Source organism: Mustela lutreola, chromosome 4, assembly GCF_030435805.1.
Source record: "Mustela lutreola isolate mMusLut2 chromosome 4, mMusLut2.pri, whole genome shotgun sequence".
Classification (NCBI taxonomy): Eukaryota; Metazoa; Chordata; class Mammalia; order Carnivora; family Mustelidae; genus Mustela; species Mustela lutreola.
In genome coordinates, this window is record NC_081293.1 from 151,131,631 (window position 1) to 151,158,282 (window position 26,652).

At 41.1% G+C, this 26,652-nt stretch overlaps 1 protein-coding gene across 1 annotated transcript; it reads left to right on the plus strand.

Annotated features, from left to right (window-relative positions):
- The first annotated feature begins 9,548 nt into the window (after window positions 1–9,548).
- NPY (neuropeptide Y) lies at window positions 9,549–17,139 on the plus strand. Its single transcript, XM_059172659.1, has 4 exons — window positions 9,549–9,677; window positions 10,598–10,785; window positions 14,744–14,824; window positions 16,946–17,139. Exons 2-4 carry the CDS (start codon window positions 10,598–10,600, stop codon window positions 16,968–16,970), a joined length of 294 nt encoding a protein of 97 aa, XP_059028642.1. The 5' UTR covers window positions 9,549–9,677; the 3' UTR covers window positions 16,971–17,139.
- The last annotated feature ends 9,513 nt before the right edge of the window (window positions 17,140–26,652 follow it).

Consider the following 26,652-nt stretch of genomic DNA (forward strand, 5'->3'; position numbering starts at 1 on the left):
ACCTGGAATGAGTATGACCAAATACCAGAAGGCACAAGCCTGCTGGGTACACAGTGTAAAGTGGCTCACTTGAGACCCACTCTTCCATGTCTCTCTATACAGAAGCTGGAAAGCTAAATGTCACCTTGCTAGAGTCCCTTGCAGCTAGCAGACACCACGTGATATCTGGTGACTAAGACATAAGCTCAAGTTAGTTGGTTCTGCCTCTTCTGTTTCCTTTTTCTTCCCGACCAGAGCTGGAGCTTCATGCTCGGTTATATTCGGTAGCTCGGTTATCTTCATGGTCATGAAACAGGAAGAGAGAGAGCCTAGTCCCTTGATGGCATTTTTGGAGTTGCTGTAGGGGCCCTGATTTGCTTAAACCTAGACTTCTTTTCACAAGGAGTACTTAAGTCCCTTCTTTGTATTAGTCCTGGTTCATCAGGTTTCATGGAACTTGTGTAAAACGTAATCCTAAGTTACATCTCAATGTGTGAATCAAAAATGTCCATAGCATATGGCAAATATATGCTAAAATAAATTTCAGTAGGGTAAATTCACCTGCTAATTGAGCTAACTGAGAAAGTTGGTAGGAGTTAGCAAAGAGGCCCAGCCGAAGAAAGTCAGAAAACTGTCTAACTATGAAATGCTGAGTTTGTTAGGAGTGGTTTTGGAGGCCCAGAATGCGACCTGTGGATGTGCCTTAGTTAGATAACTCTCCAACATTAATTAATTAAGACACCATGATTCAGGGATGTCATTACTATATTTGGGGCCATCTATCCTAGTTTCTGTTCTAAAAATAAAATAAAATGGCCATCAAAGGGTGTTGAAAGGAAATACTGGGGCAAAACATGCTTGCCTGAAAACCACACTGCTCAAGGACTATTGTCGCCGTGGGGCCTGAAGATAGTGTGTGACCTATTGGAAGGGAAGAAGATAAAACACAGGTTTATGATCAAGCCTTAAAACGAGGCTACAGAACTTTATTTCCTGGCTTAATTTCATCCCACTGGAGACAATTACCTTATGAGTTGATGATATTAGCTATAACATTGAAATTTAAGAATAATGTTCTCATGAGTAGGCTGCCATGGGTTTCTGAGAGAGGATCCTCTGAAGATTTGGTAGGAACAGTTGAAGGTACATACAGTGTGTGCCTCATTCAATTATTCCTGGAGGACCTCTCACTTAGTTGGTTTTAAATGATCTCCACCAGTACCCAACAAGGGAAAAAAGAATAATTTGTATTGAAAAAGAGACTTTAAACAATTAAAATAAGTGTTTCCAAATGTAAAATCAAGCAGTATCTTAATTTCTCAAATAAGCAAAAAGAGCAAGAAAAAATAATTCAGAATATCATGCATTGACATTCCTGGGAAAGACTGCAAATTAATCCATTCTTAAGGTGCTAAAATATATTTATAAGATCTAAGTCTTTACTTCCTAATTATTGTAAAACCTTCAGAATTCCATCAGAGGAAAAGTTGCATTTCAGAATTTGAACTTTAAAGTTTTTTAAGGATAAAAAAAAAATTTCCTTGAGGGGTGCCTGGAAGACTCAGTTGATTGAGCATCCAACTCTTGATTTCAACTCAGGTCATGATCCCAGGGTCCTGGGATCAAGCCCTCCTTGAGCTCGGAACTCCACAGGGAGTCTGCTTCTCTCTCACCCTCTGCCCTCTGCCACACCCCCCGCATGCATGCTTTCTCTCTCCCCCCCAAAATAAATGAATTAATTAAAAAAAAAAAAAAAGAAGAAGAAAGAAAACTTTCCTTGAACTAACAGTGAAATAATTAGATCCATCAGTATTTTGAAAAACACTTCCAGGGAACTCATGAGAGTTTGGAAAAAAGCTCTGTGAAAACAGCCTTTCCATAACTCTTATCAGCTTCATAGAAACAACAGCATTCTCTAGCTTTGTTTGGGGTCCATTCATTAACCTGCTTTGCCTTGTGGCTCAGTTAGTTTTCATTTTCCTTGGGTTCTAATCCTACTATGGAGCATACTACAAAGAGGCCAGTACTTTGGGCACAAACATGGATTTTCAATTTGGAAAGATAATGTCTTTCCTTCTGTCCTGAGGCCAAATGGAGGGACCACAAATTTAAGCAGGTTTATTCCTCTGCCTTGCCTCAGGTACCTCTGATCCACCATTCACAGAAACAACCCCTGAATATCTCCTATGAAAGCACACCCTTCTTTGGGGAAACATACCCTCTCATACATTATAATTGACACATCTCTTGGGAAGACAATTTGACAAGAGCTATCAACATTTCAAATGCTTGCTTGCTTTGACTGAGAAATTCCATTTCTAGGATTTTAACAGTTACATCTACACACATGAGCAAAGACAGATGTCCAAAGTTACTCACTGTTACAGTTTTTGTTATAGCAGGAGACCAGGGTGGGACGGCCATTCATTAAGGGATGTTCATTAAGGAATGACAAAGCAAACAAATTATTGTCTTTGAAAGGATGTCGGTATGTTTGGATGCAACCAGAGTTAGGGTAGACATTTAACAATTGTAGGGGCAGCTGCTCCATAAATCAAAGCCATCGTACCTAGACAGTGGAGTGGACAGTGGAAAGAACCTGACTCTTGTTGATATAACTGAACCACAGAATTACTTTCAGTAGAGATGCCTTATCTTAGACCTTCTTATTTTGTAAGACGATACATATTCTTTATGATTTTAGACAGCAGAAACTGAGTTGTCTATTATTTTCAGCCAAACATACATCCCAAGAGAGTATCCTTTGAGAAGGAAAGTTCTGAGACATGCTCTGTGATAACATTCCTGTTGGTAAGTCTAAGAGAGTTCCATGGCTCCTTATGTACCTTCATATCATGACTTCTCTCATGGTCCTGTAGGTGGTCAGAGTTTTTATTTCAGGTTTGGAATCTGTTCCAGTTGCTTCATGAAGAAAAGGATTTATTAAAGGATAGAGTCTTCGGGATTAGGTGCTAAAAAAGCAGACCCTAGTTTGAGCTTCCAGAAACAACTCCCTCTCAAAACCTCACCACAGAACCAGCCCACCAAGAACACTGCTACCTTTGCTTCAGTTAGGAAGCTGCAGAAACTGGAATCTTCTATCGAGCCATCTGCTCCAGATCATACTACTTCTGCCTCCCTTTGGGTTACAAAAGGGATATTCACAGATTATTTCTGTCCCTGAGTAATTTAGTTCTTTCATAACTCAGAGTTATTTAAAAATTTTTTTATGTTTAATAATATACATGGAGAATATGGGACATCTCAGTGTTATAAATCAATTTCCAATCAAAATCTCAAGCAACTGGATAGGAGCTAAATCACATTTGCACCCTAGAAGCAAGCAAGGCTAGAATACCGATGACCACATTCCGACCTCTGGAGTCCTGAGAGGCTTGAAGTGTCTTGCAATGGGTTTCTTGGGACATCCAGTCCATACTATCCACATCCTCTAAAACAGAAACAACACATCTTCCCACGGGAAACTGAATGTTCTTCAAACCCAGCTCTATCAGAATTGAAGGTGAGACCCCTCGGTAAGCCTAGCAAATAGTCTGTGCTATCACCTCGGGTACAGCTTGCCCTATACAGCATTTGAGGAAATCAGTATTTTCCTAGAATATCTGCCTTCAGTGTGGTGAAATATGATTGTCATTCCCACAATCACGCTTAAGGTTTTTTTCTCAGAGAAGTATTTGGCTTTGTATGGTTCTTGTGACTAGAAGCATAGGACTTGAGCTAATAATAAAAACAATTAAGAAAAAAAACAAAAGTGGGACTGGTCAGAAACACAAAGCTAGTCTCAACTCAGCACTATGGGTGCTATTTCAGAATCGTCAGTATGTGCCTGCACATGCAAAATGGAGGAGAGAACAGCTATTATCAGAACACTTTCAAATTTTAAAAAATGATATTTTCCTGTGATTATCTGGATGTTTCAGATACATTTTGGGGTAATTTGGGTCCAAATAATCTTCATAATTGCCCCAGTTCTCTTGCACATGTACTTCTAGACACTACTAAAAATATACAAAAATAGAAGTGGTGCTGTCGGTGAACTCTGTTTCAGCCTCACAGAGAAGCTGGTGAAGAACATACGGGATCGAGAGATTTTCTTTTCTCAAATGTAGCAAAATACACAAAAAAAATAAGAATAACTTAAAAAAAAAAACAAAAGCCACCAAGCCAAGGAAGGAGCAGTCTTATAATGCAAGTTTAAAAATACTGTGTACCAAGAGAACATTCTGGAAATTGGTTATAATTTCTACTTGACTCCTTCACAAACAGTAAACGGTACAGTGAAAAAAATGTGAGGACATCAAGTTCTGAATAAACTGATAACCCCAATTTGGAGGGAAGTAGGCAGGTGATTTGAAGGAAAGAATTTGGAGAGGAAGCTTAGAAGAAGCTTTCCGGGAAGGTCTTTAAACGGTTATTTAGCTCTACGGTGAGAGAGAAATAGCTGTTCATACAATAGAGATAGGAAGAACTGCTAAGAATTGACATTTTCTCTTTATTTGTTTTACTAGCTGGGAGAAACACAGAATATAAACAGGGACACATGTGATGAACTCCTAGTTTGCCTATTATTTTCATGCCTTTTCCACCTATATCCCAGAGGGGAGCAGGAGAGACGAGCACGAAGGGGAGGTAGTTTATCACCTAAAGCAGCTTGTCTTTCAGAGACCAGGAGGCTTTGGGTTCACCTCGAATCTGTTAAACAACCTGAAATCCAAAGGCTCTTCTCACTGGGTTAGATATACCCTCAATTATTTAAAACAGACTTCAGTACAGAACTTTTAACTAGAGGCACCTGGGTGGCACAGTTGACTAAGTGTCTGACTCTTGGTTCTGGCTCAAGTCCTTATCTCAGGGTTGTGAGACTGAGCCCCTCATTTGGCTGCACACTCAGTGGGGAGTCTGCCTGATATTCTCTCTCCCTCTGCCCCTCCCACCTGCTCTCTCTCTCTCAAATAAATCTTAAGACAAGCCTTTAATACAATAGTCCTAAGTTAGGCTTGGAGGAGTCAAGGAAAATGTGTTATGCATAGAAAGATAAATATAAGGCTCAAATTTAGGTTTCCATTATCAAAAAATAAATAATCTGAATAAAAAAGAACAAAATGCCAAAAAATAATTAAGGGAAAATGGTAAAGAAAACCAAGATTAGAAGCTGAGTTTGTCAATTAAGAATGTTTTTGACTCTAAGTAGCAGAAAACCCAGCTAACAGTGGACTTAAACCATTTGGACAACTGTTAATTACTTGAAGAGATATCCAATTGTGGGCAGTCCCAAAATTAGTTTGGCAGTTCACTGATTTCATCAAGGATTTCAGCCCCTTTGATCTATGCATTCTGTTCCCTTCTGTGTATTTGTAATATTGCTCCTCATGAGCACAAGATGGCTGCCACACCTCTAAGATCCACCTCTGCTCTCAACAGTATTCAAAGGACGAAGAAGTATCATGGCCAAGGATATGTGAAAAGAAATACTTTCCGAAAGGCTCCCAGCTGATTTATCCCAGTAGCTCATCGGCCAGAAACACATCACATGTTCACCCAAAACCAATCACTGACAGAGGTTAAGAGAGTTACCGTGATCCAGAATCTTGGCTGGAAATACCTATGTCCAGAACCTAATTGAGGTCTATTAGCAAAAAAGAAAGGGAGGATGGCAGTAGTTGAGTAGCCAAAAAACCCCAGCCATTTACAAAATAAGTGAAGGGTTGGATTTGGCCTGCAAGCCGTAGTTTAGAACTCCTGAGTCACCAGTGGGTCTTTTAAATTAAGACTCCAAACTCTAGCTACAAAAGAAATGAGAAATACCTTCAACTACAAATTAAAAACCTGTACAAGACAAAAACAACACCTTAAGCAAAGTCAGAAAAAGAAGGATAAACCACATGTAAATATTTGCAACTCTTTTCACAAAGGGACGAAATCCCTGATACATAACACCTATAACACCCCTTTGATGTGTTTTTTTCTCTTCCCCATGATTCCCTTCAGCAGGCCAACACGTTCCTTTCCCCCGACCTTGAAAGACCTTTCTCTTCACCCTATTTCTCTCACCAGTCACTGCCCTGTTTTTTCCTATTCCCCTTTGCTGTGAAATTCCCAGGATGACTTGTCTCTAATATCTTTCCTCTCTTTCTCCTTTAAACCTTGCCAGTACAAAAGTGCTCTTGTCAGACCTTCATGTTGCTCAAGACAGGGGTCGATTTCAGTCTGTGTCTTACTTTACTTTTCCGCAGCAGCTGATGCAAACACTCACTTCCTCTTCCTTGAAGAAGAAATCTGCCTTGGCTTCAAGGACCTGAAACACCAAACTCTTTCTGTTTTCCTGTACCTCTCTTGTCCCTCCATCTCAGGCTACTTTGCTCATCCCTTCTCCTCTCCTAATCTCTCAGTGTTGGCCCACTGCAGGACTGAATTGGGGCTCTTATTTCTTCCTTTATTCAGTCCCTGGAAAGTCTGATCTATTGTCACAGAAAACAACTCTTGAATTTATGACTCAAGGCTAGATCTCTCTCCTTAACTCCAGATTCATACATAAATACCTGACACTTCACCTTGAGGTCTAGCAGACAACAAAATTTTAAGGCATCTTCAGTGGAGCTCCCATTGCTAATCCCAAATCTACTCCAGCTGTAGTAATCTGCATTATACTAGGAGGAAACCCCATCTTTTCAGTGCTCAGGCCAAAAATCTGGAATCTTTCTAATCTTCATCCTTTTCTCCCTCTGAGGCACATGCCTGCCCTAGGACCTTTACATCAGGTCTCCTTGTCCTCTGATGGCTCTAGCCCAGTTTTGTTTCATTTTCTTTTGACACCACTTATTCCCTCATTTTCTTTAAGTCTTTACTCAATGTCACCTTTTCAATGAGACCTGATCTGACTTCGTGTGGCATAATAAATACACTTCATGTTTATTCCTATTTCCTGGTCTAGAGTTCCTAAAACGCTTGTGATTTTTTGAGTGATAAGGGTGCTAGGAGTATCTTTTTTTCTAATATTTGGTCTTTAACCCTGATTGCTGATAAAAGAGCTCCTAAGACCCTTGGAGTGTCTGATGTGAGAAAAAATGTCTTTCTGTTTGCTGACCTGCAGACTGGGTGGCTTAGGGACACTAGATAGCTTCAGGATGAGGGATGGTCATCAGAAAGCTAAGGCATCAGAAAGCTAAGGCATGATTGGAACTTGGAACATTCACCTCCATTCCCCCCTCCTCCAAGGAGAAAAGAGCGGCTTAAGATTCAATTAATCATCTTTTAAGGTCTAAATGGGAAGATGTCTAAGATATAGTATTAATAATAAAAAAGGAAAAATATAAGAACATATATTCACTTTTGCTTTTATTTGCATAAAGAAAGTCAGGAAAGATGCATAAGAAATTGATCAAAATGATTACCTGGCTGAGAGACAGGAAATGGCGCAAATGTTGGCACCGAAGGGATATGAGGAAACTTGGTGGTGATGTATAGTTCACTACCTTGACTGTGGTGATGACTTCACAGAGTATATACATAAGAATACAACCAATGGAATATTTTAAGCATCTGTAGATTAGTATAACTCAGTTGTATCTCAATAAAGCTGCTAAGGATACATATATTATAAATTTAAAAACTTGATTTTGAAACAAAGGAAAGAGATGGTTCAGCAGCTGGAAGGAGATGCTTGTCTGAGTGACTGTCTTTTTGCTTTTGAATGGTTTTTGTTTGGATTTGTTTCTTTCGTGGAGCAAAAACTCATGCAAATTTATTATCTGTAAGTATATATGTATAAGCATAGAAAACTATAGAACAGAGAGGAGGCAATTAATGGTGCAGTCTTGAGAGAAGAGGTGGAATGCTCAGAGCCCAAGGCCAGCAGATGCTGTTGGCACTGGAGGGAAAGGGTAAAGATATAAGGATACACCTCTGGCACTAGGCTCCATGTTTTAGCCTCTAAAGCTGAGCCCTGAGAATCAGCTCTTGGTTTTGGATACCAGTGGCATAATAGTAAACTAAATTAATCAGATGTTCTCATTCTTCCCCCCACTTAAGAATGGTGCATGTCCTTCGAAGGGATTTCTCCCAAATTCAATGACTCCTTCTAAGGTATAACTGATGCGTATCTGTGATAAACTCTAAAAATAAGATTATTGATTGAAAACTGGACTGAGCTTTTCCTCTTGTGAAGAAAGAGCTCTAAGTGAGAAGTTGGTTTGTTCTAACTTTGCCAGACAGGAGTACACTGGAGCAAATCTGAGAAATTATGCCTGATATTTGTGTCCCTGTCCTATGTTTGTGAAATAAGGAAAGAGAAGCATTCACTTAAGTGAAAGGGATGTGATCTTCAAAATTTCTAACACACACACACACACACACACACACACACACACACAGAGGCAGAGAGAGAAAGAAAGAGAGCACCAGAGTGCAGAGCTAGCTATGCAGTAATTGATATTTAATTCAGTGAGTGGAAACAGTACAAAAAGTCAGTTAAACAGAATCATTTGTGATTTTAACATTAAAATAGTTTATACCTTAAGACTTTTATTTCCTAACGTGCCATGCCATTTTATTTAGAAGAGTTGGAATTCTAGGAGTATTTATTCAGGTAACTTTTAAGATATAAAATCCTGATCCTGTAAAAATGGTTTCTGAATCTTTCATTTTCATTCAACAAGTTTAACGTGATGTGCAAATTAATGGTGATTTTTTTTTTACCTGTTTCATTTCAATCAGAGCCCACATTCTCAATCGGCGTTATTGAGTATTTGTAACTATCCAAGGGAGAAATTCCTGTTCGTTTAACTACCCGATAGCTTTGGATCAGAATTTTTCATTCTTTTGCGCTTTAATGGGTGTCCAGACGGTCGCAAGGCCGCTCTTCCCCAGCAAAGTGAGGAAGTAGGTTTACCGTGTCCCATTACTGGAGACTTCGCAGTCGCCACATTCTTTCTGTCTTGATAGAGCCGGGCTCCCAGCGTTTGGGCGAGTACTTGGGAGTGGGCTGATCTCTCGAAAAAGAAGCTGGGAAAAGGGGCCCAAGCCACAGAAGCCCATTCTAAGACCCTGAGAGGAGGGGGCCATTTGAGAGCCACCAAACTCGGGACCTTGGACAGGCGACCTGGAGCAATTTCCGCGCAGGAGATCTGTGCACCAAATTGTCTCTGCTCAGGATTTGTGTACTGCGCTGTTGGCGCGCGAGTCCCGGAGATGCTCCACCAAGTAGAGGATTCATGTATCCCCTCCCCTGGCACCCCTCGAGTTGGTGGTCTGGGTGACAGGCGACACAGTAGCTCTGGGCTGCTCCTGTCTCCAGCAGGACCAGACGGGCTGTGAAGGAAAGCGCGGTTTTGGTACCACGGGAGGGCAGGGACTCCGCCTTCCTCCACGCTCGCACCTCTCCAGGACCCCCCCTTCCCCGGCAGGGCCTGGGGTCAAGGAGTGGCTACAGGAGCCGCCCCTCGAACGATAGCGGCCCCCTCCTCCGCCCCACCTCCGCCACTCGGGGGCGGGAAGTGGCGGGGTGGGAGTCACCCGAACGTGATTGCCCGAGGCCCCTCCTGCCGCGGCGAGGGAGCGCCATAAAAGCCCTGTCGCGACCTGCTCTCCGCACCCGGTCCGCCGGCACTCACCCCTCGGAGAGGCGCACCTGACTGCAGAGCGCTCGCCGCCCAGCCACACCCGCCCGCTCGCCGGCCACCGTGAGTGCCAAGACCCACTCGGCTTGGGGCGGGAGCCGGGGGACGGCTCCGGCTCACCCTCGGGGTTGCTCTGGGGCCCCGGGAGGGTCGCGCCTGGCTTTCCAACCCCTGCGCGCCGCGCTCTGTCCTCTCCTGCCCCGTCGCGCGGCGGCCGCTCTTGGAGGCTAAATTCCACTTGCTCCTCTGGTCGTTTCCGACCGCGCCTCCACCCTGCTCGCGCACCCTCCCGGCTGCGCCGTCCCTCTGGGTGATCTTTTGGAGGATTTGGACGGGGACGCGACCCCCAACCCCGGACAGGTGGCAGTTTCCTCGGAGGTCCCTGTCTGGATGGAGGTTTCCCGGGCAGCGCCCCCTGAGTGAGGGATTCCCGGAGTTTGGAACCTCTCTGCCTCCTTCCCGGATCCTTGGGATCCGAACCGAGACCGGCGGCCCGGAGAACAGTTCTCTCCTCCTCCTTCTCCCAAATTGTCACCCCGAAGGAATCTCAGCCACAACTATCTCTTGCAGCAAGACAGACCGCACGTATTAGAGAAGAAACTTCTCCTCCGATGGGGGTTTGGGGAAGAGGTTAGGAAAGTTACAATTCCTTAACCCACCGGGAGGAACTTCTACATCTGTTTTGAAAGTATCTACACTGGCGCGGGCGGGCTCTGGTCCCCAGCCCCGCGCCTCTCGTTAAGCGCGGCTCTAGTATCCGGCAACTTGGACAGAATTTGCGCGGACTTTTCCGGTGGGACAGACGGGTCGGGGAAGGGCAGGTGATGCCATTAGTACGTGGAGTGGTGCTCCGCTCCCTCTAAGGGCCTGGGTTGAGCGCGGCTTGGGGGGTGGGGGGATGGTGGGGGCGACACGGGAGGGAGGTTCGAGGCGTGTGTCCTTTCAAACCCCACTCTTCTCCGCTGCGCCTTCTGTGCCCGCAGATGCTGGGTAGCAAGGCACTGGGACTATCCGGACTGACCCTCGCCCTGTCCCTGCTTGTGTGCCTGGGCGCGCTGGCTGAGGCGTACCCCTCCAAGCCAGACAACCCCGGAGAGGACGCGCCGGCGGAGGACATGGCCAGATACTACTCAGCGCTGCGGCACTACATCAACCTCATCACCAGGCAGAGGTGGGTGGGCTCCTCGGGACCGACTCCGGGAGCGCTCTGCCCCGCAACGTTGTTTTTTTTTTTTTTTTTTTTTTTTTTTTGCTTGCTTGCATCCCTGGGCAGCGCAGTATCAGGCACATACTCAGTTCTCAGTGAGTAATTGCGTAGGGCACTGAACACTTTGCCTCTGCAACATTAGTTACAAAATCGTGCCTCCACTCCTCCCCCCAATTAGGTTCCTTAGACTGTGTGGCTGGCCATCTTCTCGCACTCACTCTGTTCTTTTTTGTTCTTAGAGCAGTTGGGGGACTGTTTGGAAAACTGGATGGGAAAGGACCCCGCTCCCCCCTCCCCAAGGGAAAAAACCAAAAAACAAAAAACAAACCCCAAACAGGTCGGGAGTGCTGGGGGAAGTGCTCTAGGGAGAACAATGAGCTGAGTGTTAAAAAACTACAATCACCACCACCGACCAGGAAACAGCTGAGTTGCCAAAGACATTGCCAGATTTTCCAAGCTATCCAGAGCAAGATTGAATGACAGTATTTAGGAAAAGACAAATAGAGCTAGTTTCTTTTCTTCTGTACAGTGATTTTTTTTTCTTTATTCAGTCTCAGCCTTTTAGTTAAAAATCCTGGCATTAATAGAGATTTAGTATGAAAACAATTGATTTAAAATGCAGACTTTTCCCATCTTCTAGCAGGTGAATTTTGAGAAGGAAGTGCCCACTTAGTGCTTTTGTTAATGAGAAGCTAGTAGTCACTCTGGGATAAACCCAGGGATTACACGGAATTTGAGAAATCGTAAATTTTATTCTGACTACCCAGAAAGCTAAACTTAAATGCCATGTCTTCACTCTCAACATCCAATATTAAGAAAAAAAAAAAAAAAGGAAGAAAGAAAGAAAGAAAATCACATCCTAACTATGATATAGGATTTTAAATTTGTTTCCAAAATTCATTCATCTTAGTTCTAAGTTATTCAATATCTCATTTTAATTATTGGGATCAAATGACCTTGATAAGCTAAAAAGGGTGAGCCCTTTAAAAACTTTAATGTTAACATGTCTAAATTATGTTTTATAAAGTGTTATTTTTGTTTTTTTACCATACTTTTTACTGGTTACAAGTCAGGGAATAGTTGAGAAGGATTCAAAGTGGGGAGAATTTATATTCTTAAATAAATATTTTCCCCTGTTTCATCAAAAAGGGGTATAACATACTAAAAAGCTTCTGAAAAAGTGCCAGTTTACACAGAATCAGGAATACATAAAATGCTGGAATTAAATAGTATTGGTTTGTGAACCTTGAAATTGGTTCATTTGAATTAGCAAAAAGCAATAATGTTTTATATCCTAGTAGACTTCTCAGAAAGGGAATTGCTTCCAATTCTTGCTTATGCTATCATATAAACAGAGAAAAGAACTTGTTGAAATTAAAAAATAAGTATATTAATTGTCATTTATCTAGAAAAAGATATTGGATATTTAGTTTGTCAGTTAGAACAGTAGAACTTATTTCTGCCAAGATGATTGCGATAAAGTTTATCCACTGTATAAAGCTTTAGTGGTTCAGAATGTTTCCCTAGGCGTTATTTCATTCCATCTTCACCTCAAAGCTTTGAAGTGAGTATAATTATCTCCATTTTATAGGTCATGAACATAAAAACATTTTATGAAGGCTTTTCTTTTTAGGGGTGATGAAATTGGAGCACTCCCACTGATTTCCTCACTACCCTCAGCATCCGGTGTGATCTCCATCTTCGATGAGGGAAAAAGAAAGGGAAGGGGCCTGAGTTTCATGGGAAGAGATTCAGGTTAGGTGGGAATACGTTGATTCTGAACCAGAGATTCCTGTCTCAATTTCACATAAGTTCCTTCTTAGAAACCATCAGAGACTTATCCTCTGTGCCCATTGTCTCCATTCCATACTCTCACTGCCTTCCCATCTCACACACCCAGTCCCCACATGGTTGTATTTTTTGAAAATTATGGTATCATTTGTGAACATGTGTTTCTATGTGGCACAAATGGTAGTCTGATAACATTCTCCTTGTTCCCTTTTTCCACTCAGTTTTTAAGCTCTATGCTCCTGGTCTATTGCTTCTGAAAGCCACACTATTTATTCTAGAGCATAGATCTACCACATTTGGTTTTTACAATTCTCTGTGAAACCAGTCGTTCTAACTGGTGCTGACTTTAGGCTCTAAACATCCTAGGATGCCTAGGACAGCCCCCTACAACAAAGGTTGCTAAGGATAAGAAACCCAGCCCTTGATTAGTCTTTCTCCATCCTGGTCACACACTGGAGTCACCTGGGGAGTTTTAAAATACACTAGTGCTGGGCTGCACCCTGAGACTTTAAATCAGAACTTCAGGGGTAGGACCTGGGCTTTACAGAGGTTTTAAAAGCTTCCCTTATGTGGAATGTGGCTTCTTAACGTGAAGCTAGGTTTGAAATTTTTTCCCTAAAGACTTTATCTTTGCCAGTTAAAGCATGGTAGAGAAGAAGGATAATCCAGAATTAAGTAGGAGACGAAGAATAGTGAACATGACTGTCCTGGGTGCCGCTTTAGGACTGCAAATCCTGTTCTTCTAGGTTTAGGTTCTTTACTAATAAATTGGGGAAAACATAAGCCAGTTCTATTCACTGGAGCATGGTGAAGATAAATGAGTTGACGTTGCTTAAGAGTTTGACAGTTAATAAAATCAACTAACGAACAGAGTAAATAGGTGTAAGCAATGATCTATTGTTTGATATCTCAACTCTGGAAAATGTTGAGGAAATCTTACAAACAATGGGGACAGGGAGCAGCTTGTTTGCTTTTTGCTTTCTTAAGTCCCAGCAAAGGAGCAATAATAGGAAATCTTTCAAAAAAATTTAGATTTAACTGTACTTGATAATATACCCTCTGGTAGCTTTATTTTGCTGTTTTTTTCTGGGAGCTAATCAATCCATCCAGGCTAGTTTTTCATTTGTGAATAATACAGCTTCTGGTATACAAGCCCTTTTCTGAGAAAGGGAAAAATACAGACTTTTCAGACCCTTCCCCAGTGAGAGAAACAAAGACCTTTGTATGCACTCACCTGGAGCAAGTAACCTACACCACCCTTACATGCACATGTTTAGTCCTATAACCGGCTCTAGGAGAAAAAAGACCAGTAAGATTCCATGGTCTTTCCAGGATCCATGAGATTCCTTATATTTACGGGGCAAATTAAAAGCAAAGCAAGAGCGAAGGCTTTAGCTTTTGTTACCCCAAATAAATATGGGAAATATGGGACCAAGGTTTGTTGTTTTCTGTAAGAATGAGTGCATTTCAACAGCCATATTTTGCATTTGTGTTTTACTCGGTCACTTTCTAAACATTGTGGCTCGCACTGGATTTCCACAAAGACTCCAATTTAAGCGTGAGTTATGATCTGATTTTTATGAATGAGAAAACTGAGATTTGAAGGCACAGGTGGGTCTAGAACTTCTGTCTGCTGATTTTTCTCCCCAGGGTTGTTTCTGAAATATCCTCCGGTCTCTTTGTTAAGGTTTAAAGTGCTGTATATCATCAGAACTCTAGCCAATTAACTAATTATGGAAACATTTAAAATCATACCGCAATGTACTTTTACTTCCTGTCACTTAGTTATGAAACTCCATCTATGTATTGTTTGTAGTAGTATAAAAAGGCAAGAATTTGACTAGGAGTTTTGATGTGTTTAAATATTCTGCTAAATTATTTAAGCAAAATTATACATATATATAATTTGAAGTCATATTTCTGATAATGTCTGCTTGATAAACCTAGATTACTTGTTAGCAGATGACCAACCATGTGAGACACTATTTTCCTTTTTTTTTTTTAAATATTTTTCCTCTTTATGAATATTTCAGATTTGCTTTAAGGACTTTACTTTTTTCTTTCTTTCTTTCTTTCTTTCTTTCTTTCTTTCTTTCCTTTTTTCCTTCTTTCTTTCTTTTCTTTCTTTTAGGTATGGAAAACGATCAAGCCCTGAGACACTGATTTCAGACCTCTTGATGAGAGAAAGCACAGAAAATGTTCCCAGAACTAGGTACGAAGGGCTTGTGTGGGGACATTGCTGCAGAGCTCAGGATGGCACAGGAGAGGGAAATTCCAGAGGGCTCCTGGGGTGGGGGTGGGGGGGGAGGGAGGGATTGGAATGGATCTTCCAAACCAGGTAGCATTTGGGCAGAAATAGAGATGGGTCACAGGGCAGTGAGGACCTTTGTTTTCACATAATGATTTGCAAATCTCTAAGCTTCTGTGGGGTATTATTTTCTACTTCAGATTATTTGATGCTTCTTTGAAAATCTTTAACATAAGAGACTTTTACCTCAGAAAAGACTCTATATGGAATTTCTAACTGGGTTAGAATTAGGAGAACATAGAGTAAGTCCCCATCTCTACCCTGAAACGACTAACAGTCCATCTTTGGCTAGGATAATCTTTAGTTTTCGTATGATATGTGGAGTATCTAGATGTCCTGCATATGACTCTCATGGGTCTTGCTCTAGTCTTCCTCATTCTGCATAAAGTTGTAGGTAAATCTTGGTGGTGGGTGTGGGGGACGTGATGGTAGTGGGGGGCAGCTGTTGTCTACTTTTCAACTTCTTTTAAGTTCAGTATCACATAATAATTTATCACATTCAAGGAATGGATGTTAAGGACATAATATTCTTAGTAACTTGTCTGTGACCGTGGAGGCTTTCTGGGAGTATGGACTCGTCTTGGCAAGAGGTACCTACCAAGAGCCGGTGTGAAATATTGTGAACAATGAGCAATGAGTGCTGCTGGAAAGCAGCCAGACCTTCCTCCAATTTCATAACCTCCTGGCTCTAATATCCTATCCCTCCTGCCCCTGCCCTGAACAAGATCACAGGGCGCATATTTCATCCATTTCTGTTGGAGCTCGTGGACCTTAAACCCAGATCTTGACAATGTCAAGAACCAGCTTCCCCAGAAGAGGTCACTAGAACACTTGCTCAGGGAGCATGACTGGCCTGTCACTCTTCACTGAGGTTCTCCCCAAAGAACAAGTTGGGTGACCTGCTGAGTCACTTACTTTCCTTCCCACCATCCCTCTGTTGTCTTGTGAAATGGCCAGCCAGGGCCAAGTGTACAAGTGTAGAGTTGTCAGGTTTGTTTTCCCTGAAGGAAACAACAATTTTGTCTCTGGAGATACCAACCCAGAGGTAAACAGCAAATACCAGGGAAGCAGGTGGAAAGTTCACAAGGGTTATTTTTAACACTAAACAATAGATGCCTTTAAGCTTTCACTGGCATGCATATGATGCTTACTGTGATAAAAAGTTTAGGGTAAACCTTATGTACTTTGGTTGAAAAAAAAAGAACCATCCAGGCTTAACAGCCTTGATGCTACTCTTTGTTCTGTGGCTTAAAGTCTCACAGTGGGCGCATGGAATAGAGTTAATTGCACCCTGACGGACAGTCTCAATCATGGGCAGTTAGGAGGGGGCCAAAGTTGACAGCCTTCAAGTTGCTTGTGAATGCCATTTTATTATAAAGAGTTCTTTATAAAAATAGCATCTTACTACATAAAAAGGCTTGCGGGAAAACAAAAGACGGGTATTCAGAGTTGTGTAACAATAACTTTCTTGTTACCATTTTGTGTGATTCCTGTAGTTTTGATCTTCAGAAATAGTGCAGAGTTCTTTGGCTCCTCTGATAAATACAGAGCCTTTTAAATACTCCCTCTGAGATTTGCCCGAGACTCCCATGAACATGAGTGGAAGCTACTCGGCTGGGCTGCTGCATGTTATGCCACTGTCTTCTGCTCTGGTGTCCCTCACGACCTCCTATTTAGAATGCCAACAGGGGCCTTTTTCAACAGTTCCTGATCATCTTTTGGTTCAGGACTGAATGTCTCACTTTCGAAAGCCTCCCAGGAAGTTGGGAAGCTTCTCTCACATACTTTCCTTTTTTTTTTTTTTTTTTAAATTTTATTTATTTATTTGACAGACAGAGATCACAGGTAGGCAGAGAGGCAGGTAGAGGACAGAAAGAAGGGGAAGCAGGCTCCCTGCTGAGCAGAGAGCCCGATGTGGGGCTCTATCCCAGGCCCTTGGGATCATGACCTGAGCTGAAGGCAGAGGCTTTAACCCATTGAACAACCCAGGCGCCCCTCACATGCTTTCCTTCTTATGTCTGACAGGCTGGAAGACCCTTCTATGTGGTGATGGGAAATGAAACTTGCTCTCCGGTCTTTACCTATTTTTCAACCCAAATTTCATCCTGTAAAACTAGAGTCTGCCAACCCTCCCCATGCATGCGGCCACTGTGCTCAACTCTGCGGTTTCCCTTTGTCATCCTTGTATATATGTGTGTTTAAATAAAGTACTAAGCATTCAAAAATGTTCTGCTCTTCAATGAAAAACCTGCGGTTGCAATAGTGAGAATTATTTTAAGGTATTCGTTACATCACAATCTCCCTCCAGTAGCAGGTTCGAAGTTTGTTTCACCAATATTAAAGCAGTGATTATGGAAGATATAAAGAAACAATGATTTATGATGATCAAGACTCAGGTGTGTGTGTGTGTGTGTGTGTGTGTGTGTGTGTGTGTGTGTGACAATAAAAGTGTTTGGAAACTTCGAGCAGGGGCATGCTAATTTGGAATAATTATCTGAACTTTCCCCCACATGGGCATGAAATCCTTGTTAACCTTGTTAGCTTATACTATTAGCAGAAAGGATTGCTGGCTAACAACTTTCTGCAAGATATCCTTTCCTCTAATATAGTAGCCACTAGTCCTGTGTTGCTTTTGAGCACGTGCATGTAGCAAGTGCAAGGGAGGAGCTGAGTTTTAAATTGTACTGGGTTTTAATTTCAATAGTCACATGTTTCTAGCAGCTATCATATCAGACAGCTCAGATCTATACATTTGGCGGTGGGGGGTGGGGGGTGGACCACGACACTTAGAATGAGTCCTAAACAGAAATACACTGAGTAGGAATGACTACCTTTTCACACAACATTAATTCAACTAAAGGTTATTAAACTTTCCCCCTCCTTCATGTACCTATACATGGGCTTAGCTTAAAATTTATATTATTAGAGTCTTACATGTAATTTCTAAAGCAAGTAAAATGGGTCTCCTCCTATGTTTGTACTTTGAACCACTGCAAAAAATATTTTCATGTGCTGTTCTAAAATGGTTTACAAAACCCCTATATACATTCCGTCTTAGAGAATCTTAGAGTATATAAAATCTTCTCTGTATATAATGAATTCTGTTTCTGCCGCTGAAGTCAGTGATACTCCCTTCAATGAAACCACTGCGCAATTTTCCTAAGTGGGTCCTTATTTTTTTCTTCAATTTTTGTTTATTTTTTAAATTTTTCAGTGCTCCAGAATTCATTGTTTATGCACCACACCCTATGCTCCATGCAGTAGGTGCCCTCCACAATTCCCACCACCAGGCCCACCCAACCTCCTACTCCTCTCCCCCTCCAAGACCCTCAGTTAGTTCCTTGGAATCCACAGTGTCTTAAGGTTCGTCTCTCCCTCCAATTTCCCCTGACTCCCTTCTCTCCATCTTCCCATGTCCTCTGTGTTATTCCGATGCTCCACAAAAAAGCAAAACCATATGATAATTGATTCTCTATGCTTGACTTATTTCACTCAGCATGATCTCTTCCAATCCTGTCCATGTTGACACGAAAGTTGGGTATTCATCCTCTCTGATGGAATCGTGGTACTCCATAGAAGAAATTAAAAATAGCTTCCCTATGATCCTGCAATTGCACTACTGGGTCCTTATTTTTCTTTCTTTGGGCTTTGAACTAAATAGCCTCATCTGCACTTCGCCTTCCGCAGTTTCGATTGCCTGCGGACAACCGCCATCTGGAAGGAGACGCTCCTTCTGACCAATCGTCAGAAGTTTATAGTAGCCTAGCTTTACATCACAGCGCCCACGTCATTCTCCTCGCTTCCGCTAGTGGAGTAGGCGTTTTATCATCTCACATCTCCCAGGGAGAGTAAGGGTGAGTACAGCTTAGTAAAATATTTGGAGAGAGGCCAAATTCACTTTTATTAGAATCTGTTGTTATCATTGTCCCATTTCATTATTAATCCTTGTTATTAATCTCTTACTGTGCCTAATTTATAAACTAAACTTCATTGTAGTTATGTATACCTAGGAAAAAAAGAAAAACAGTCTATTTAGGGCTTTGTACTCTCCGCAGTTTCAGGCATCCACTGGGGGTCCTAAACATATCCTCCCCCCACCGCAACCTGGATAAGAGCAGGCGAGGGTGTAGGGGACTACCGCCGGATATGTAAAGTGGTTTTGTGTTTTTTTTTAATCTTAAAATGTTGAATAAGTCACAGCTTCTTATCACACAACGTCAGAAGTTCTTGACTAACCAGTATGTTTGGAGATTTTCTTTACTGAAGTTAATAGGATGTAAAACAAGTTGACTGAAAGATTCATTTGGCAGCACAGGTGATCTGAATATTCATCACCAATTATAGAGTATTTACTCAGTTCTCAGTTGCTCAGTTACACGGAGCAGAGCAGATAGGAGTGATATATATAAACCCTTGAAAAATAACCTGGGAATTTCATTTTAAAATAAAAGTTTAAACTTACCTACCAAATCTAAGTGCCCCAAAGGCTAAATATTAAACCGTCTCTATTTTACCTATAAATCAGGCCTTGCTATCTCACCTCTTCACCTCATCTTACTAGAAAGAGGACGGACTCTTCATACCATGTGAGCCCTGTGGCCCCGACTCGGTGGCTTCCATGCCAATGGACCTTCACATTTACTAATTTTCTGAGTTCTCATTTCCTGACACAGGGATTGTAAATCCTACCTGACATTCTACATAGGTTTATGCTGAGATCAGAATTCAAGTTAAGATAATGTTACAAATAAGTAATAGTAGGGGAATGGATAAGGATGACGTTTTTGATAATTCTTGTGTTGGATTATAACTCCCTTGCTGGAGATTGAATGTTTGTTTTCTTTCATATTTATATGTTGAAATCCTAATCCCCAAAGAGCCAGCACTTGGAGGTAGGGTCTTTAGGTGGGGTTGATTAGGTCCTGAGAGTGAAGCTCTCATGAATGAGATTAGTGTCCTTTTAAAAGGGACCCCAGAGAGCTCCTGTATTCCTTCCATCATGTGAGGACATAGTAAGCATATGGTTGTCTATGAACCAGGAAGCAGGCCCTCAGCAGATACCAGATCTACTGCTGCCTTGATCTTGGCCTTCCCAGCATCCAGAATTGTGAGCAATAAATTTCCGTTTTTAAGGCATTTGTCTATGGTAATTTGATATAGGAGCCCAAACAGACTAAGATATCCCTAATAGAAACGAATTCACTTCAAGCAATACAATAATAGTAAACATTTATAAATTGCAAAACTACATTCCAGGAGATTCCCTAGTAATATTTTTCAAATATTTACAGCCTGCTGACCCTCTTTGGAACAGGAGTAAATGTACCAGATCACCCATCTGTCATTACAAGTAATAATAATCCTTATTAGAGTTACAGTAAGAACAACTGAACCTTCATTAAAATGAGATACATTTAAGCAACATCTTCATTATCAAGCAAATCTCCAAGTATTTATTAAGGTCTCTGATGATCCAAACTCAATTCTACATTCTAAGAGGTATAAATTGTGCATAAGGTTTTTGCAGATGCCATTGTATTTTTATTTTGTCACTTACAATGCCTGTGACACACTCAGATGATTATACCCCCATTTTCATAGAGGAGGAAACTGAGGCCTAGGCAAAGGAAGTGACTTTCCCCTCCTAATTCAAGGTAGGGAGACTAGATAACAGTTTCTCTATTCACAAACTTTGCCCTCCTGATAATGTTTCATGGAAGAAGTCAGTCAACACCCAGGTCTTAGATAGCCTGGTTCAGAACATAACCTTAGCACACTTAAAACAACCTGAGAATAGCAAAGTACTAAATTGTGCCAAAGGCATTTAGAAAAAGAAATGAGTGTGGGCAGAACTAGCTGGAAAAGTCTTAATAGAAAATGAGGATGTTGAGCTGGGTGAACACAGAGGTGGGGCAGCCTGAGCTTATGTAGGGAGTGGTCAGGGGACTACCTGATAGGAACAGAGGCAGAGTGGCCAGGTTTGGGTCAGTGAAGTAGGTCCAAGAATGGTCAAACTCATCCATCCATCCATTCATCCGCTCAACAGTATTTGAGTAACTACTATGTATCAGACATTGTACTGGGGATATAAAGATCAATAATAGTTTTTCAAGGAATTTACCATCTAATGAGGGAGGCAGATATTTACAGTGTATTATTGGAAGTGCAAAGATAGGAGTGTTAGAAGTTTGGGTATAGTGAGGTGCTAGAACCTACTCACTTATGCTTCCCTTTGCAGTTGCCTGACAAAGGAACTGTAGAATCAATGGCTAAAATAGGGAAAAAGTGCCAGATGGGCAAGTATCCAATGAGGCCAAATGCAGGGCTGCCGTAAGCTGAATCAGAGCATCCAGCTAAGGCCTGAACATCTGCAGTACCTCTGTACCCCATCAGCATCTCAGCATCCTAGTGCAGCATGGCAGGAGTAGTGAGGTCTGTGGGGCAGAGGCTCAGATCCACTTAGCCAAACAGATGCAGAGACAAGAAGAGCCAGTCTGCCACATCTAGCAGTAGATGGAGGAAGGGGCATGAGTAAATGCAAGTTAACTTCAGATACAGGGTCCCTGCCCACCGTGCACTGTGGTTAATGAATCCATCAGATTCCACCAAGCAAAGGGTCATGGGGATGAGAGTAGAGGAAGGGGCCCTTCATAGCTTTTTTCCCCATTTCAGGGGCAGAGATACCACCTCCCTAACAAGAAGTGTGCAGAAGGTGTTACAGGAACCATGAAGTGGCTCCTGCCCAAGGCTGGGGACCATGGAGGAAGCAGGCCAAATTTCCTGGAGCTCTTGACGCTTGAGCTGAGGTTCGGAGCAGGAGTGCCCACTGCTAGATGAGGAATGCAAGAGAAGAGTAGAGAACAAGCAGATATGAGAGAGCAGTATATACAATGCATACTTTGAGTGCTTTTAAATTTTTCTTGATGCTTATCCTTTGAATTTGACCACATGATAGGTCTGGACCACTGGATTACTGTTTTGAAGGGAAGCTTCCATTTGGGATAAAAGCAAGTCCCAGCTCCAGCTTTCTTCTTTCCAGCATTTCTCCCTTCCTCCCCACCCCAAACCCACCTGCTTTTCCATACGCTGGCTCCAGGGCAGATTGGCATCTCTGATAATATTCTTCATTCAGCCAAATCAGGACTGGACTTCTCAGCCTAAGTTTCTCAATTATGATCTTACGGACAAATTTGTAAATTCAGAGAATAAATGTTGTAGGGTCGGCTGTACTCCCTAATTCAGGAAGGAAAGGACTTACTATTTCTTTTGCTACATTTTGACTTTCTTAGGATCTACTATCTCTTCCCCCTGTCTCGATAAAAGTCAGGACAGAGGAGCAGATATAAAGGGCAGGAAAAATCAGCACTGGATTGGGACTCGCACACAGTGGTACAGTGCTTTCTGCTGTGAAGATGCCTGATGGACTGTCAGAGCTGGGCCCACATGCAGACTCGGTGGCCTTGCTGATGACAGAAAAGCAAATAGGATGACAATTCATTGTCCCCTCTTTCTTTCCAGTACACATGCATTATGTTTGTATGGTTACTTATTACTCTGAGGCAACAGAAAATATTTTTTTCTCCTCCTTGTGGAACACTGGAATCAGTTACAATGCTCAGAACTAAATAAATACCTTTTCTATCATTATAAAGGAAAACTGCCTTTTGAATGAGATGGTTCTGTAGAATATTCTTTTATTGTGGTTCATGGGTAGAAGGATTATGATATTGTCACAACTAAATGATTGCCTTTTCTTCTGTCTATTAGAAAAATTAGTACAGTGTGAAATCCCACAGCATCTTTTCCTTTTTTAAAAAAATTGGAGTGGAATATCATATAACTAATCGTATGTGTCATCTGAGCTCATAGTTTAGTGTGCTAAGTAATAGCTATCAGTTTAAACTTGTTCTAATGCTGCAATTGGGGTGTTAGTGTGCGATGGTACTTAGTAAGTGCTCAGTGAAAGCCAGTTCTGTCTGGAGCTGATGGTGATGCCTGGGAGTGATCCCAGAGGAGCTACAGCAAATACATTGTTTGGTGAACAATCTCAAAGGATTCCTTGTGATCCTTTCAGGAAGTGCAGGTACCATTCACAGCAGGGCCTTGACAGAAGTACAGGAGTTTATTTAAACACAAATTCTTGGTGCTTTTAAAGGTATTGGTTGAATAGACTCTTCTTTCCCGACATCTCAGAAGTCTGATTCACCTTGGATTACCCTGATTGTCAAGTTCAGAAACTTGACATATTGTAGTACCAGAACTCTCTGAAATACTTTTTGAGTCATGAATAATTTTCCACTGGCTTTGAGCGAATGATAATTTTGGAGCTTTTGCAAATTATTGCCACTTACATTGCTAATGTATTAAAAGATTATTAGTATGTCATATTAGCAGATTATGTGTATTATTAACTCTAATGTATGGTGCATCCTACAACTATTTTTGTCTTTAAGCAATTCCGATATTTAAACTTATAAAGGATTGTGGTGTTTCTTTCCCTATAAAGACACAGATTCCTTTAATTCCCAATCTATACCTAATTTCAGGATTCTTTATTTTCCCAAAAGTTAATTGAATTTGAAACTTGATTTGTTCAGTGTATTTACTTGAAATTTGACTTTACTCATTGGCTTGGCTGCTCTCGTATTGTATTATGAGGCAATTTAAAGTTGAAATGAGAGCCTTTGGGTAGAATATAAAAATCACATTTTACCCTTTTTTTCTAAGTAACACCTTACTGTTGGGGTGTTATCTACTGAAGGGAAAAGCATCATTTGAAAGAATTTTCAATGAAAGTTTGCCTAGAAAAATTTGAATTTTATTTATTCTGATTCCTACATTTTTTCTCTCATTGCCAGATCTTTTCAAATCATAGTGACCTACCAAATTAACTGGTCTATAAATTTTAAGGCAAGAATAAGCAATGTTGGCAGAACATATTTAATATAATCATTCCTTCTAACAGACTGAATTATTGACCAAGTCAAAACAGAGCCAGCTGATCTCTAATGAGTTTCTAGAGTCCCAAGGATGTTATCAATTCCTGAAACATTCATCGAATAGTCTCGAATAGTGACAGGTACTCTGCTCTTTCCTGAGAGTGATATAAAGATGAGTGGGATAGTTTCTCTCCTCTTAAAGACCTAACAATTTATGAAGGAGACAGACACATGCTTAAGTGACTCTAATACGAGGCAGATCATGATTGAGGTTTAAATAGGACCAGAAAGTAATTGCTGTGGGAGAACGAGGGAGGCTGAACTCATTTCCACTAGAATGTGCAGGGAGTGGGAGTGTCATTTGAAGTGGACCTGTGAATGGCAGTTATTCAATAGGCTGCTCTTTTGCAGATCTCAAGGTCATTATTAGCTACGTTACACTCCTAGAAGAAAGTCTGTGCAGGTGCTTAAACAAGCTCCAAGTAGAATTCTGAGGTGACTGTCTGGGGACTAGTAAATGGCCATCCATCTCAAACTGGGCATCGATTGTCATCTCAGAGTGACATCAATTATCTGAGTTGATACAAATGGGAGGTAGGATGAGAGCGTAAAGACCAGAGAGGGGATAAGATGGCATCTGATCCTCTCTTAATGCCTCTACCTCCACTCTGAAAACAGGGGACTCATTTTGGGTAGCATTGTGAGAAGGGTAAGTACACAAAACTAAAAGCACCATGTTTTTGGAAGAAGTGATATTCTCGGCATAGAACAGGCTGCATTGGGGTCTAAGTGACAAAGTATAGCAGAGAGGAAGCGTTTCTTTTGTCTCCCACACACAGACCCTGGAGGAATTTTGGCATCTGGGGCCGCAGGTGACTGACAGAGATCAAGTGCTGTGCCCACTAACAGGAGAAACTGGCAGTTGGCAGAGCAGGTTCTCAAGAATGGTTCCGGCAACTGTGACTGATGCAGGCAGATCAGTTATAGGGTGCTGGCCTGGTAGGTTGACTAAAAATTCTGGTCCTAGGTTTAGCCCTAAAAGTCCTATATTCTAGGAAGCCCTTCGGTCCCAAGTCAGCTGGGACAGTTGGTCACCCCACTTGGTAAACAGTTAACCGCTTGTGGTCTCATTTTAATAGAAAATATGCTCCAAATGCTGAACTACCTACAAGTGAGCATCTAAATCCACCTTCAGCATTTCCACAACTGCATTTAACTGTTCAGCTGCACGATATTTTCCTAATCGACCTTACCAAACACAATTCTCTTTAGATAATTGTAAAAAGTAATTTTATAATATTCCCACCATAGAAAAACATCAGCTGTGAAGACATTAAGAAAAGTCTCGTAATTTCTAGACCAGCCACATTGGTTCTGTGAATGCATAAATATTTAATTTCATGGATAATTAACTCTTTATAAGAAAAATGATTTCGATGTGAAATCCTAAATAGCAATTTGCCTTCCGAAGTTATGTTTTTCAGGTTTTGCTTTTTTGTGATAAGAAATAAGGTATGAGGGAACTAGCATTTGTTGAGAAGCTAGTAGAAACTGGCCCTCTATTTCCTTTAATTTTTCTAATTTTCATACAAACCACTAGAGGCAGGTATGGCTGGCCACATTTTACAGATGAGGACACTGAGGCACAGAAAGGTGAAATGAAATAAAGCAAAAAAGCTGGCAAGTGGTGGCTGGAACTCCATCTCAGGCTAGTTTGACTTCCTGTGGGGATTTAAAATCATTTTTCTGTTAATAGAATTGTCATCGACTGTTTCATTACGTATGTTCACAGTGGTCATGAGGGCCAGGCAGCATGGAGAGCTGCTAAGATAGACTTTGGTGTCAGAAAAGACTTGGTTCTTTTATCATTATGCAGTGACACATCTTTATTCCCCAAATGTGTTTTTTCCTAAAAGTCCAGTGAGTCTAATACTAACATAGCTACACTAGCTTTTTAAAAATTGGTATTCTCCTATCTTCTTTGACCCAATTACCTTCAAACTTTCTGAGCCATGAAGTTGTCCAAGCCACTAACTGTACTTCTTATGATAAAACATAGTCTTTTTTTTTTTAAAGTAAGCAGTAAGCTCTTTTAACTAGCAAGTTTAGACTATTTGCATTTACCATGATAATAGAAATATTTAGATTGACTTCTTCCATCTTCTTTTGTTCTCTTCACAGTGCTTTTTCTTTACTTCTTTTCTGTTTCTTGCCTTCTATGGAATAAATCTAGTTTCCTTTCTCCTCTTTTTTTCCTCCACTAGTTTGCATATTATATTTTTTACTCTTCTTCTGAACGAAGTAAGGACACTTACTTCATTAGAATGAGTTTAACTACTAACAAAACATTTTCCTCCTTTCATATATGCATGTTAATTAGCAATGTGAGCAATTTTTCCTACCATCTTTCATTCCCAATATTTTTTTGCAATGTTTGTATAAAATGAACTTAAAGTTCACTTATGTGAACTACAGAGGAGCCAATTTATTAATAAAAAAAACTTTTTAAATAGTTAAACGTAGGGGGAAAATAAAAAAAAATTGGGAAACATGGTAAAAAAAAAAAAAAAGAATGAGTTTAACTCCAATAACCCTCTCTAACCATATTGTTGGTTTGTACTCCCAAGCTAAACATAAATATTTCCATTTCTTTATATGGTCAATGTTTATTGATATTTACCCATATTTGTTCACTTCTGCGACTTTTGATGTATTTTTTTCTTTCTGGGTTCAGTTGATAGGGTCTTGAAAGGATAAATTCTTTTCAGTCTCTTTCTGAAAATGTCTTTATTT

What these genes read in the sequence shown, in the direction of transcription:
- NPY (XM_059172659.1), top strand. Translation starts at nt 10,598, where the DNA reads ATGCTGGGTAGCAAGGCACTGGGACTATCCGGACTGACCCTCGCCCTG. An exon ending in AACCTCATCACCAGGCAGAG is followed by an intron (nt 10,786 to 14,743) that starts GTGGGTGGGCTC and finishes TCTTTCTTTTAG; the next exon opens with GTATGGAAAACGATCAAGCC. An exon ending in GAAAATGTTCCCAGAACTAG is followed by an intron (nt 14,825 to 16,945) that starts GTACGAAGGGCT and finishes TATGTCTGACAG; the next exon opens with GCTGGAAGACCCTTCTATGT.